The sequence below is a fragment of the Rhinolophus sinicus genome, linkage group LG13 (genome assembly GCF_036562045.2).
Source record: "Rhinolophus sinicus isolate RSC01 linkage group LG13, ASM3656204v1, whole genome shotgun sequence".
In the NCBI taxonomy this organism is placed as follows: domain Eukaryota; kingdom Metazoa; phylum Chordata; class Mammalia; order Chiroptera; family Rhinolophidae; genus Rhinolophus; species Rhinolophus sinicus.
In genome coordinates, this window is record NC_133762.1 from 12,802,554 (window position 1) to 12,816,674 (window position 14,121).

Genomic DNA, 14,121 nt, shown 5'->3' on the forward strand with positions numbered 1-14,121 from the left:
TTCTCCTGTCTTTTCTTGACTCCACTTCCCTGCCAGCGACTGTTTCAATTCTGTTCATCCTCGAAGCAAAACTTGAAAGAGTTCTATACGTTCACTGCCTCCGATTTTGCCCCACTCTGCTGAAACCGGTCAGGTCAAAGTCTCCGTGATTCCTGCACTGCTAAACCCATGGGGAATTCTCAGGCCTTCACTTAGCAGCGGCATTTGACTAGTTAGCACCTCCTACTCCCTGAAACACTTAGTTTTCCTCTTACCTTACTAGTTCTTTCTTAGTCTCCTTTCCTAGTTCTTCCTCTTTCCTCACTCTCTCAATGTCCCTGGGCTGTCTTTGGTTTTCTTTTCTTTTGCCTAAACTCATACCCCTGAAGATTCCATCTACTCTCATGGCTTTAAATACCATCTATAAGCTAACAACTTCCAAATTTATATGCACCACCTGCCTCTTTTCCGAATTCCTGGATCTAACAGACATTATCTAACTCAACACGCCCTCAGATGAACTCCAGATCTTCCCTGCGAGACAGGCTTCCCTAAACATTTCGGCTGAGGGTCAGTCAGGCCTGCCATTACCCTTCCCCTAACGAGCTCGGAGCTCAGCCACACAGGCTCCCTGGCGGTCCCTCAAACACACAGGCGTGCCCCCCACCTTAGGGCCTTTGTTCTGGGCTTCAGTCAAGAATGCCCCCATCCAGAGAGCTGCTCAGCTAACTCCCTCCTTCAAGGTCTTGCTCTGGTGTCATCTTTGCAATAAGACTTCCCGGGACCACTTGGTTTAATCCTGCATCCTGCATCCCATCCGTTATACTGCAGTGCTGTTCACCACAGTTCTTACCCCTTAACATGTGCTTCTTATGGCTATGGTTTGTATTCAGCCTCCCTCTGCTAGAACGTAAGCTCCTCAAGTGCAGGAATCTCTATATTTTGCTCTGTGATGTACCCTGAACTCCCAGGACAGTGCACTCAACAAATATTTGTTGAATGAGTGACCTGAGTGGCAATGTCTAGTGTGGGGTGCAGTGAGTGGAGATGGCCACGAACCCACAGATTCCACCCCAAGGGAAAGCTGCCTCTGCTCCGCCTAGCGCTGTGTCTTTTTAACTGCACTGATCACACAATATTACAATGACACGAATACATACATCTGTCACCCCTCCAGTCTACGAATTGGCCCACCCTACATTCACTTGTGAATCCCCAGCACTTTACACACACATTTCAAATCATATCATCAAATGTGAAAATGCTCTGTAAACTATAAAGTACAGTAGACATTAAAACATCGAATTACCATAAGAGGTACAATAAGTGCCCAGTGACTGAATTTAACAGGCCCCCAAGGCTGTTTTTAGGACAAATGATAGCAAATTCATCCAGAAGCTACTGTCATTATTCTTCAGTTTTTTAAAAACCAATTTATATAGCAATCTAGTTGATCTGAATCCAAACATACAGCACACCAGTTATTAAACTCTTTTGAAATTGAGATCTTTAAATATAGATTAGAGTTGAAGTGAAAATATTCTACCTGCCCATATTAGATTTTTTTGGATCTTTACAGATTAATGATATTTCTAAAATATCCTATAATTATCAGTGCATGTATATAACCTCAGTATTTTGGTTAGTCCAGTATATTTTTTCATGGGCTTTTAATTCTAAAGATATTCCATAGATTTAATATTAAAATGTTTCCATTCCAAATTACTCTGGGGAGGAAGCCATCTTTCCCTTGTTTAATCCCTTGGAGTCCACAACTGTCATCTAACTTTTGTAAATTAAGAGAATAAAAAAAAATCTTGGCAATTCCCTTTACAAAGAATTGATAACTTTTTTTTTTACCTTTGTTGTACAGCAGTTATCACAAGAAACATCTGGGTATTTCTTACAAAAATCAGGATTAAATCCAATTTCACCAAAGTAAGCCAAAAGCTGTATTCTCCTGCACTCTGTTATATTTTCACAGTAATGTACCATACTATACAAATTATTGACGTGAGTCTCTTTTGTATGATGGTTTCCATCTTTTTCCACTAAAAGAGATGAACATAGCAAAACATCCTTATTAGAGTAGAAAAATAGAAAAGAATAAATATCACAGAAATATTTACAATAGATTTATATAACTTTAAATACTAAATGAAATAAAACTATTATTAATAGTATTAGATATCAATATGGCATTATTCTATACTGTAATTAATTGAATATTTATGTTCATCCCTCAGGATTTTAGTTTTATAGGTATAAATGTAGATTTATACATTTGGTCAGGAGTACCTAAAAATTTTGTTGCAAATCTTCATTATTCCCAATGATGGAAGATTTGCATTATATTTACTACACTTATCATACAAGCATGCACTGCACAGCCAGAGAAACAGAGCATGGAACTATGGCAGTGAGCTATGCATTGCCTGTGTTCTGGGATGAAAGTGGCTAAGCCAGTGGTTCCGAAATTGTACGCCAAGGAACTCGGGGTGCTGCAGTGAACCCATGGGGCACTGGCAGGGTATTTTACATTTTAGGAAAACACAGCAATACCTGACATCTGTTGAAGACCACATGAACTACTAGCTTGAGGTAGCTCATGGTGTCCCCCATTCCCTCCAATGACATCTTACTGAAGTTCAATTTTTGGTAGTTCTATGAAAAAACAAGTACCTCCAGAAAAATCAATGAGAAGAAGAAGACGAATGAGGGTGGCGGTTTCCAGTCCGATTCCAAGCTTTGAGAATAACATGTACATACTTTCTACTTGTAAGCAGCTGTAGTCAGTTAAGAATGAAATAAAATTTTTCCTCCCTACTTTATGAGTCTCATTTTTTTCAAATGGTTGCCAAGTGGTTAGGACTTAAATACTTATTCAATTGTTTGGACCTAACTTAATACAGGTTCTGTTTAAGAACACAAATGGACACAGTAGGTTCCATCAGGCTCTGCCACTTACCCGCTCTGTATCTCATTTTCCTCCTCTATAAATGAGTAATAGTAGCATCTTTTAGTGTTGTTGTGAAGACGAAATGAAGTGATACATGTAAAGCTCTTAAGACAGCAGCATATGGTAAATGCTAAAGAAATGTGATCTCTAAATATCACAACCACTCCTCTTACCACTGCTGCTGCTGCCGCCACATCGGTGCTCTTGGGGGCAGGTTACAAAACCTTTCTGAAGCCACTTTCTCACAGGACTAACTCTACACCAAAAGCCAGTGGTTGCAAGCAAATCAGGTGATACATTATTTGGTACAATGCTTGGTAAGTGCCATTTCCCAGGTTCAGTATTTCTGCCAGAGTTCATTCAAAAGTGGTCTCAAAACAGGCAAATTTATTAAGAAAATGTACTTACGTATTTAACTATCATGACCCAGTAGAAAAATGAGCAAAGGACATAATAAAATTCTAAAATATATATTCACTTTGACCCAGCAAGTCTAACTCTAGAAATTTATCCTACGTAATTGCATAAATGCCCACAGATATCTGTACAAGGATATTCAAGACTGATAACAGTGAAAAACAATAAGCAATCTAAGCATCTATTAAAAGGGGATTGGTTAAATAAATGTGAATAACCATACAATGGAATTCTCTATTGTCAAGCTATGCATATTAATTGGAGTCATAATTACACTAGTGTTGACTGAAAAAAATCAGGTTACTATATATATTAAAACCACATATAACATAATTCCATTTACATTGTAAAATGCATACATTTGGGAAAGGTGAACACCAAATACAAGATACTGCCTAATGGAGAGGGTAGAGGGATGAGATAGGAGAAGGAGATATATATATACACACACACACACATATATTTATGAAGTTTAAATTCTTAACCTATATGATGGCATATGAGAGCTCATTATTTTCCCTGTTTCACCTTTTTGCATGTATGAAAAATGTGTTATATGCAACCATGCATGCAAAAACTAAGTCTGGAAGGACAGAAAGGAAACAGGCGTTATTTCTTAGGGCAGGAGTGTATACAAGGCATGGTTTGGAAATCTGATACATGTCTATCATGTGAGTTTTATATAACAAGCATGCAATACTTTTATCATAAAAATGAGCTAAAATAAAACTTCCATATTCATATAAGCACCTCTATTTTTCTATGACTACTTAAGGAAAACTAGACCAAAAGTACCACAATAGCAGGAGTAGATTACTACTAGCTCAAGACTGAAGAGGACTTACTCAGTATAAGTCTCTTCAGTCTGGTCACATCATAATAGGTATAGAAAAGCAGGCAGTGAGATATCTCCCCATCTCTTCCAGCTCTGCCAGATTCTTGGTAGTAACCCTCGATGGATTTAGGGAGAGAGGCGTGGATCACAAATCGCACATCGGGTTTGTCAATCCCCATTCCAAAGGCAACTGTTGCACAGATAACCTGATGTAAGAGCAACAGCCTATTAGACTCATAATGCATTTAAAGAAACATTTAGTAACAGATGCTTCTAAAAGCTTTATCTTCTTACTTTAAAATGTACTCTATGCAACAACCTAATACCTTAACTTTGTTCCATTATTTATCATGACTGATAGGAGATTTTCACACTGACAATCTGCAGTTCTATTAAGACCCAAGAAGGTAGAGAAGCTCGGTGTGGCTTGGTATTATCATGTAGGGGAACCAGAATCAATAGCAGTCACCTCGCCATGCGTTGTCATTGTTTGTTCTCTTATGTTTTTGATATGGAGGTGGGAGGGCTGTTGCTCACACAGCCAGGATATCCAGGCCAGTGGTCAGAAATGTGCTACCCAGGAGCTCAGGGCTTCCCCAGGCTTGAGCTTTCAGAGGTCACTGCTGCCAGCGTCTCGGATGATTCAGTAACAGCATTCTGACCTGTTCCAGTGCCTACCATCTGTCTTCCCAGTGACAGCAGCTCATCACACACCAACTCCTTTTATTCATCAGCTGATTTCAAAGTCAAAAAGTGAAATTTTTATTGGAACTCATGTTGGTAAAAGTTTGAGAATTGCTTATACTAAAAGAAAAAAGGCTAGAGACCACCGATTTGGGCCTATGCAAATCACTTAGTGGAAGCAAGGTGATAGTTACATTTCAGGAGCTTGATAAATCAGCTTTTAGTAAAAAAGTCATTTTCAAGAGTATCCATTTCAGGTGCAAATTTAGGACCTATTTAACCCTGACAAAAACATTATATCTCCAGGAAAAATTACACTATACAAATAAAGCTGCAAGTCTGTTTTTTAGCACTTCAATAAATGAATTGGTACTGCAAGCACAGTATTTGAAAAGCAACTGGACTCTCTGACAGCCAGAAGGAGGTTAATGCCATGGTTTCAGTAACTGTGAGTACCAGAGAAAAGGACTGAAGCTACAGAGCATGTGGATGGCAAGTGGGTACAGTCATCCATGCTGGGAATGGCAGCAGCCTGAACTCTAGGTTAGTCAGCCACGGTGCTTTGATCAAAGACAAATCTCCTTGGAGAGAGGAAGTCTACCACAGCCTCCAGCGGTAGAGAGCAGGCGGGGAGGCGGTGGAGCGAGATGTCCCAGCCCACAGGCCCGCAGGGTTCCAAGAAGCCCGGGTACGTCTCCCAGATTGGGTGGGCACATGGTTCAAGGTCACTGAGGATGCCAACTCTTTTTGAAAGCTCTTATTGCTCATAAGTGGGAACACTGGCTTTGTTCAGTTGTTACTTCCTTCTTTATTTGTGTTGCTTTTAAAACTTCAGGCTACAATCATTTCTTTGTGAAGAAAAACAACCAAGTTTTATTCTATCTCACTAATCTATCAAGGCTGTCCAGTTGGATTAGTTGGTCTGAGAGCAGAAACAATTACCTTTAAAAAAAAAATCCATGACTATTTCATAACTATCAATTTGTACTTAATCCCTTCCCTATTTTCACCCACCCTCCAAACCCCCCTCCCAGCTGGCAACCATCAAAATGTTCTTTGTATCCATGAGTTTGTTTCTATTTTGTTTATTTTGTTCTTTAGATTCCACATATAAGTGAAATCATATGGCATTTGTCTTTCTCTGTCTGACTTACTCCACTCAGCACAGTACCCTCTAGGTCCATCCATGTTGTCACATATGACAAGATCTCATTCTTTTTAATGGCTGAGTAATATTCTATTGTACATATGTACCACCTCTTCTTTATCCATTCATCCAATGATGGATAGTCAATAATGTTGTAATAACTATGCATGGTGTCAGGTGGGTACTAGATTTATTGGGGTGATCACTTCATAAATTGCATAAATGACTAACCACTATGTGGTACACCTGGAACTAATATAATATTATATGTCAACTGTAACTGAAAAATAAAATAAATATTAAAAAGAGAAAGAGGGCAGCCAGATGGCTCAGTTGGTTAGAGCGCAGTGCTCTTAACAACAAGGTTGCCGATTCAATCCCCACATGGGCCACTGTAAGCTGCGCCCTCCACAACTAGATTGAAACTACTTGACTTGGTGCTGATGGGTCCTGGAAAAACACATTTAAAATAAATAAAAGTTTAAAAAAAGAGAAAAAGAGAAAGAGAGAAAGAAAGAAAGAAAGAAACCTTACCAATTTTTAAAACCATATTTTTGATCAAAGTGTTATATATATAAATGCATGTATATATTGTAGAATATTTATACTATATATAAAGATTTAAAGAACTTGAAAAAAATCGGCTTTTTTTCTTGTCTATTTTTCAATTATTTTTTATGTTTGAGATTACACACTTTTAAATTCTATTTTTTATTACCTTTCTCCATCATTAACACTTGAACATTTTCATATCCTTAAAAAATTCTTCATAAATCATTTTTAATGGCAGGATTGTAGGACCACAGTGTAACCAATCATTCTCTCAGGACGTTTAGGCTATTCACATATAGGCTTTTTAGTAGTGAACAGCTATTAGGATATTTACTACGAAAGATAACACTGATATAAATTCCATGGCTGCATTTCAGATTTGAGGCTCTTGATAGACTCATCCGCCACACTGTTTTCCAGAAAGGCTGTAATGAGCACTGTAGGCATCTGCCTGTGACAGCACTGTCCCCAACAGCTAGTTAGTTTGCTAAGACAAGAGGTGAAAATGATCTCTTACTGTTTTAAATTTGAATTCCTTTGATTATTAGCAAAGCAGCACTTTAAAAAAACATTTGAATTTAGCCTTTTGTAGTTCTTCCTCTTCAACAGTCTCTTGATTACTTAAGACTCATGTTTTTCTTAACAAATTTTTACAGGCTCTTCATTATGTTTTATTTGCTGACGATACATTTCTTACTTTGCTGTTACGTTTAATTTTATCGATACAAAAGTGTTGAGTTCTTCAGGTTTTTAATCATTTTTAGTGATTACTTTCTTTTGGGCTGTTTTTAAGCTTAGGTTCTCTTTTACTCAGAATTCATACATTTTAAAATACCAATACCTTTATTTACCTGTCATTCATTTTGATATGAAGATCCAAAATGATTCCCCACATTAGGTAACCGGTACCTGTAGTTGAATAATCTTCCCTCCCTCACTAATTTTTTTTTTTTAAGTGTGTTTTTCCAGGACCCATCAGCTCCAAGTCAAGTAGTTGTTTCAATCTAATTGTGGAGGGCGCAGGTCACAGTGGCCCATGTGGGGCTCGAACCGGCAACCTTGTTGATAAGAGCACCATGCTCTAACCAACTGAGTTAACTGGCTGCCCCCCTCATTAATTTTTAATGTGTTCCTCATCATATATTGGTTTTACATGTTTTCCAGTCTGTTTCTAGATTTCTGTTCCATTGATCTATCTATAATGCATTGCAAAGCCAGTGTTCACGTGTTAATTTCTTCACTAATTCTTTGTTACTTTTACTTGAATATTCTTCCCAGAAAACTTTAGAGAAAGTTTATATCAAAGGAAAAAAACACTAGAATTTTAATTAAATATATAAATTAATTTGGGAAGATTGAAATCTGTAATGATTTCAGTGAAGATAAATCAGTGATATATTTTCTGAACTTCTACATATCTGAAAATGCCTTTCTGTTGTTTTCAACATAAGTGACAATGAGCTGGGTATGAAATTCTTCAGTCTCAATCTTCCTTCTTCTGGTTCTAAAGAAAGTCTGTTCCTACTTTTTAAATTTAGTACAACAGTCTCAGGTATGTCTGGTTTTCGTTCTTTACGGAGTAACTATTTACCTTGATAAATATAATTTTTCAGCTTTTGCAAATCAAAGTGTTGAACTATGTCTACAAGTAAGATTTTCCCTAGTAATTTTTGTCTTTTAAATTCTTATGTATTTATACATTTATTTATAATACATTTAACTACTGTATATATTTCATCTACCCTGATATCTTCCTTGGGTACACTTACTATTCTTGGGCTAAACCCCTATTCCCTGTCACCAACATATCACATTTGTTTCTTCCCTTCACATTCTCAAGTTATTTACTACATCATTGATTCAAATGTCTACACTGAGTCAGACCATCTGTGTCTTGATATATAATTCTATTTGTTTTGGTTTTCTTGAATTTTCTTATTTGGGTAAACTGCATTTTTATCGCCCTTCATCACAGTCTGTGATATTATGGCAAACTGCTTCTGGTTCATGTAAGTCAAGTCTTCTTACATCTTTCTGAGGATACTAGACTGATATTCTCAAAGATTTTCTTCTGTTTTCCCTTAAAAAAATAATTTTGAGAGATATTTTTCCTATGTTCAGGGTAATTTTTTTGTGTGTGTGTGCTGAAAACTTCACTGCCTGAAAAAAATTATTATTTGTTTTCCTCAAATCCATCCTTGTATGGATGTAGTAAAAAAGAGAGACAGTAATGTGTGTTAACAAGGAGGCAGACACATTAGAACCTCATACATTGCTGGTAGGAATGCGAAATTCTGTAGCTGTTTTGGAAAAGTTTGGCAGTTCCTCAAAAAGTTAAACATAGTTACTATATGATTAAGCAATTCCATTCCTGTATACCCAAGAGAATTGAAAACATGTTCACACAAAAATTTATACATAAATGTTCAATAGCCAAAAAGTAGACACAACCAAATGTCTACCAGCTGAGGAATGGATAGCGAACTATGGCATACCATACAATGGAACATTATCTGGCTACAAAAAGGAATGAAGTACTGATATATGCTACAACGTGGACAGATCTTGAAAACATTGAGACGGATTAGTAGATTAGTGGTTGCCAGGGAATGGGGGTTGGGAGTGACTACTGATGGGTATGGGGTTTCTTTTTCAGATGATGAAATGTTCTAGAATTAGTGGTGATGGCTGCTATACTAACCTTGTGACTATACCAAAAACCACTGACTTGCAAACTTTGAAAGGGTGAACTTTATGGTATATGAATTACATCTCAGTAAAAATGTTTTTGATGTAAGAAAGAAAAAGAAACTTTAGAAGTCTTAAAAACCATCTGTTTTTTTCAATTTCAGTCTTATTTTGATGTTCACTACTTAAGGTAAAAACAATTTTCATTCTACATGGGCAAGTTTGCTTATATACTATAAAAAAATTATGTGTTTGTTTATCTTAAAAATGTTACCTGGCAGCCATCCTGATTGATCCACTTGTGCTGTACTTCATCTCTGGCACAATCACTGAGGCCAGCATGATAAGCAAGAGCAGCGAGACCATTCTTCTGTAAGGTGTCAGCCATTGTGTCACATTCTCGCCTGGAGAGGCAGTAAATTATCCCTGAATCATCTGCCAAGAAATGAGGACTTATAACATAAATACCAATTTTCATTATGTTGTTAGAAATACATGAACCATAAATAGACCCCCATAGTTTTCCTATAGTAGAGGAAAATCATGTAGGTAGAATAATTCAAGGAAGAAAGTCAAATGCACTGGAAATGATAAGATTTGACCTTTAATCCTGTCCCTCTGAATGTCTCCTGAAGTGGGACCTGGACAAACCTGGGCTCTATTTCACACTGGCTAGAAAACGGGAAGGCGCCCTTACACAAACTTTGTAGACCACATACGGCAATATGTAACAAGAACTCTAGAAATGCTTCTACCTTTTGATTCAGTTTCCTTCTAGAAAACTAACCTATAAAATGAAGTGGTATAAGGACTTATGCAAAAAGTTTTGTTTATAATTTTAAAAATTAGAAAAATTTTAATGGCCAACATTAGGGGAATAACTAAGAAAATAAATTATGAAATAAAATATAACTATCAAGTGGTTCTCCAAGCTTTTAAAAAGACAAGGGAAAATGCTCAAGATATAAAACAGGTTAAGTATAGAAAGGCGGTTATATAGAATGCTAATGGAAAGAAAAATGCACACAAAAATTATTAGAAAGAAATAAACCAAAATGAGAACACTGACTTATCTTGAGGTAAGGTTTGTCTTTTGCTTTCTTCTTTTTGTCACTTTTTAAATTTTCTTCAAAGAGCATGTAATATATTTGTTGTCTTTATGTATGTTAGTTTTAAGATTAGAAATGAAAGGCATTAAAGAAAAAGTCATCTCTCTATGGTAGAGCCAAAGGTATAAATATGCACACTAAGCAATTAATGTGAGCCTCCGGGAGAGGGGAGCTTAGAGAGGAAAATTACTCACTTTTCCCTGGTCTGTCTCTGCATTGTTTGATTTGTTTAAACAAATATGTATACTAATTTTAAAAAAATGAAATAAAGATGTTTAACAAAAAAATTGTCCATGGAAAAGTGGAAAGGGGGTTGTTATATGAAAAACTACCATGAATTTCAGAATCTCATTTTAGTTAATATAACTTAAAAGGAGACCCACTTGGGAAAAGTCACTAAAACAAAGACCTATATAATTCATACACTGATACAAGCCAGAGGAAAGGCATTGAAAACACAAATTATAATACAGCGATGTAGGAGGGATTATTTAATATATTTTTGTTAGGGTTTATTGTTACCAAACCAAATGAGATTTTATAATTTCCAGAATTGAAAGAGTTGCAATATTCTGCTCTATAAATAGAAAGCCAGTGCTATCATAATGAGAAATGCTTAATATGCAATTTTATATATTCTATTGTGGCACTAAAAAGACGTTTATTACTTCTAGACATAATTCATCACATGGCTGTACTCACGTGGGTGATGCTTTTTGATCCATTCTAAGCAATCAAATGCCACCTTTTTAGGCTTTTTTGGTAACACGTAGTATTTCAGATTATGTCTGTTAAAGCTCATGGTAAACCTAAAAGAAGTCCAAAACATAAAATTTTGTTATTATAAGAAAACATAGTTTCAAGCACCTTCAAAAATTAAATAATGATTTTCCAAAATGCAAACCTAATCATAAAGTTGTGTGAAATTGAATATTGTCACTGGTGGCTTACATAATAGAACACTGAAATAGAAGTTAGGTTAAGGGCTAACAAAAAGAACGGTGACAAGAAGGGAGTGTCAATAGTACTAAATAAAAAAAATAAGAAGGACTGTAGAAGAAAACAACACGCAGAAAAGACAGGAAAGTCAGGCGCCCAGGCTCCAAGACGAGGTTGATCAAAAGTAGAGAAGGTTAGGGGCTGTCCCAGCTGCTCAGGTGGTTAGAGAACCATGCTCCTAACACCGAGGTTGCTGGTTCGATGCCCACATGGGCCAGTGAGCTGCGCCCTCTACAGCTAAGATTGTGAACAACAGCTCTCCGGAGCTGTAAACTACACAGACTGAGAAAACAACGGCTTGAACCGGTGGGGAGGCGGAAAAGGGGGAAAAAGAAAAACAAAACAAAAAGATTAAGGAAATCACAACAAAAAATGCACATTTTTAGGCCACCAGTATTCCCAAATTTTGACTGTGTACATAAAGAGCTGACTGCAGGGCAGCTCAAGCCCCAGAGTACCACACTCTGCACCCCAAAGGGAATGTGGGTGACGCTGAGACAGATGTGCCCCTGTCTCTGGTCAGTTGCCCCGGGTACCCCTCTTCCTCAGGGAGCTCTTCCTCTCCATTTTCTCCTCTCTTGTATTTCAGTCTCTTCTGTGAATTTTTCCCTTTTGTCTCTGAATATGTTCTAAGATCACCAATACTAGAAACAGTAAAAGCTTCTCTTGACCCTACACTCTGCTGCAGCTGGCATCCTACCTTTCTTCCCCTCCAATGGCAAGTTTCTCAGGAGACATTTATGCCCCCAACAACTAACCGTACATCCAATTCCCACTCTCATCACGTCCATGCTGTTTTTGCCCGTTACTTTTCTACCAGAATTGTTTTATCAAAGCCATTAAAACTAAAGAAAGGTGAGGGAACTGTCACAGGGTCACTGGCCCTGTAGAGACCCTCCACTGCCTGAGGTTCCAACATCTCCACAGGAAGGAGAGAGAACACTGTGGAACTTCAGGTTCTATGAGCATAAAGACCCTGCAGTGCCTGGTTTGACAGAAGGAAACAGAGACCATAAACGGCAATACCTGTGATGAGGAAGCTGCTATTACAGCGGACGGGGGATCAGAGGGAGGCAAGAGGGTGAACAAAAACCACTGTCTTTCTGTTTTTGTATCTAATTCCAAGCTAGACAGGTCCAGGTGTTGCCACCTGTAGGACACTCTTGTTTAGTTTTAAGACTAAAGAATGCCTCGCATATGGAGGGCAGCCACGTTCCTGAGGGGGCTCCGTAGAGGTAAGAAGGCCACTCAGGAAGCAGTAGTAACCTTCCACCTGCATTTGGTCTTTGCTCTCCTCTATTTTCAGACCTCACCCTCTGACGTGTCACTCTATACTGCTGGCTATCCTAACTGAAAACCTCCATCAGCTCTCACAATCTTACATTCCCTTTACCTCTCTGATTTCTCCATCTCCTCGTCTTCCTTTGCTTACTCCTTAAGTGACAACCAGGCCCCAAATGCCAGGCTCTCCTCTTCTCCCCCCCTACATTACCTTCTTCAGGGACCACACTCTCATGCACCCAAATACCACTCCCCAAGAGTCCCACCCTTTGCCCCCAGCTTAGACCTCTTTTCAGAGTTCTAAACCACAGTCCAACTTCTTTTTAAATCCGTGGTCTAAAGTTGGGGTATGATTAACCCTAGGGGTTCACAAAGACTTCCTAAAGGCACATGAGCAAAGATAGTTTTAAAGGAATTGATTTCCAGATCCTCCATTTTCACATTCTTTTTCCTAAAAGGCTGATCTGAGAGTGTTCCTACAGTCACATCCTGCTGGTTACTCCTGCCCCGTTTATTCCTTTCACAATTGTCCTCTCACTTTCTAAAAATAATCTCACACACACACACACACACACACACACACACACACACACAAACCCTACTATTGACCCATTCTGAACTTTATTACCATGCGATTCTGGATGTAAAAACCTCCAGGACGCCCAACAAAACAAATTGAATACAGTATGGGTGTACGTGAAACTTTCTTTAATCAAAGAATCAGAAACCCTTAGTAGGGCTTCATGTCTTTATGTATTTCTGTTAAGAGTAAAGTGTAACATCAGGAATGAAGTCTTTTGGTCTTTATTGGGCTGTTCTGATTTCAGATATACTGAGTAAGGTGGTGGGAGAGAGGATGATTTTCACTTTGTGACGTTGCTTCTCGCATCCCTGACTGTTGTCATAGAATGCATTACAATCAAACAATACTTTGAAACCACCCGTCTTACGATATCATTTCTATGTACAAAACACTCAGAGCTCTCTTTTAGCGCTTGAAATGGCAGACAAGTGTGCAGCAGACGGTGGCAAAGAGGTGGGAGACAAAAGATTGATACAACTATGGACTATTTTGATCACTCTCAATTATTTACAATCACAGCCACGGCAAAGGAAACTACAGTCCTGATAAAATTGTGCCATAAAAAAAATCGCTCAGGAATACAAATGATGTAGATAATCTCAAAAGTTATTTGAGTTGATTTGGGCGTGAGTTGTGATTGGTGCGTGAGTATCCCTACCAATAGAAATGTTGAAATGACTGTACACAAGAATGGCCTTATTGGTTTTCCCTACATTTTACGTTACAATTTCAGAATGTTTCATGCTTATTAAAAAAAGAAAAAAAACACTTTGGGTCAAAAAAGAGACAAAGCAAGTTCTGATGAAATCAGAACTCACTACACTGCTGGTGGGAATGTAAAATGGTGCAGTGACTTTGGAAAATAGCAGTTCTTCAAAAAGTTAAAAA

At 37.8% G+C, this 14,121-nt stretch overlaps 1 protein-coding gene across 6 annotated transcripts in view; it reads right to left on the reverse strand.

The window, feature by feature from the left end:
- The window catches only part of BLM (BLM RecQ like helicase), a 60,498-nt gene that overhangs the window by 15,299 nt on the left and 31,078 nt on the right, over positions 1-14,121 (reverse strand). For 5 of the 6 annotated variants that reach the window (XM_019716111.2, XM_019716110.2, XM_074318131.1 and 2 more), the window contains exons 13-16: positions 11,073-11,179; positions 9,536-9,696; positions 4,201-4,396; positions 1,840-2,030 (exon numbers count right to left, since the gene is read on the reverse strand). In XM_019716111.2, coding sequence (XP_019571670.2) covers positions 1,840-2,030; positions 4,201-4,396; positions 9,536-9,696; positions 11,073-11,179 — 655 coding nt within the window. The remainder of the gene's footprint in view (positions 1-1,839; positions 2,031-4,200; positions 4,397-9,535; positions 9,697-11,072; positions 11,180-14,121) is intronic. The other variant, XM_074318132.1, reaches the window with a different exon arrangement.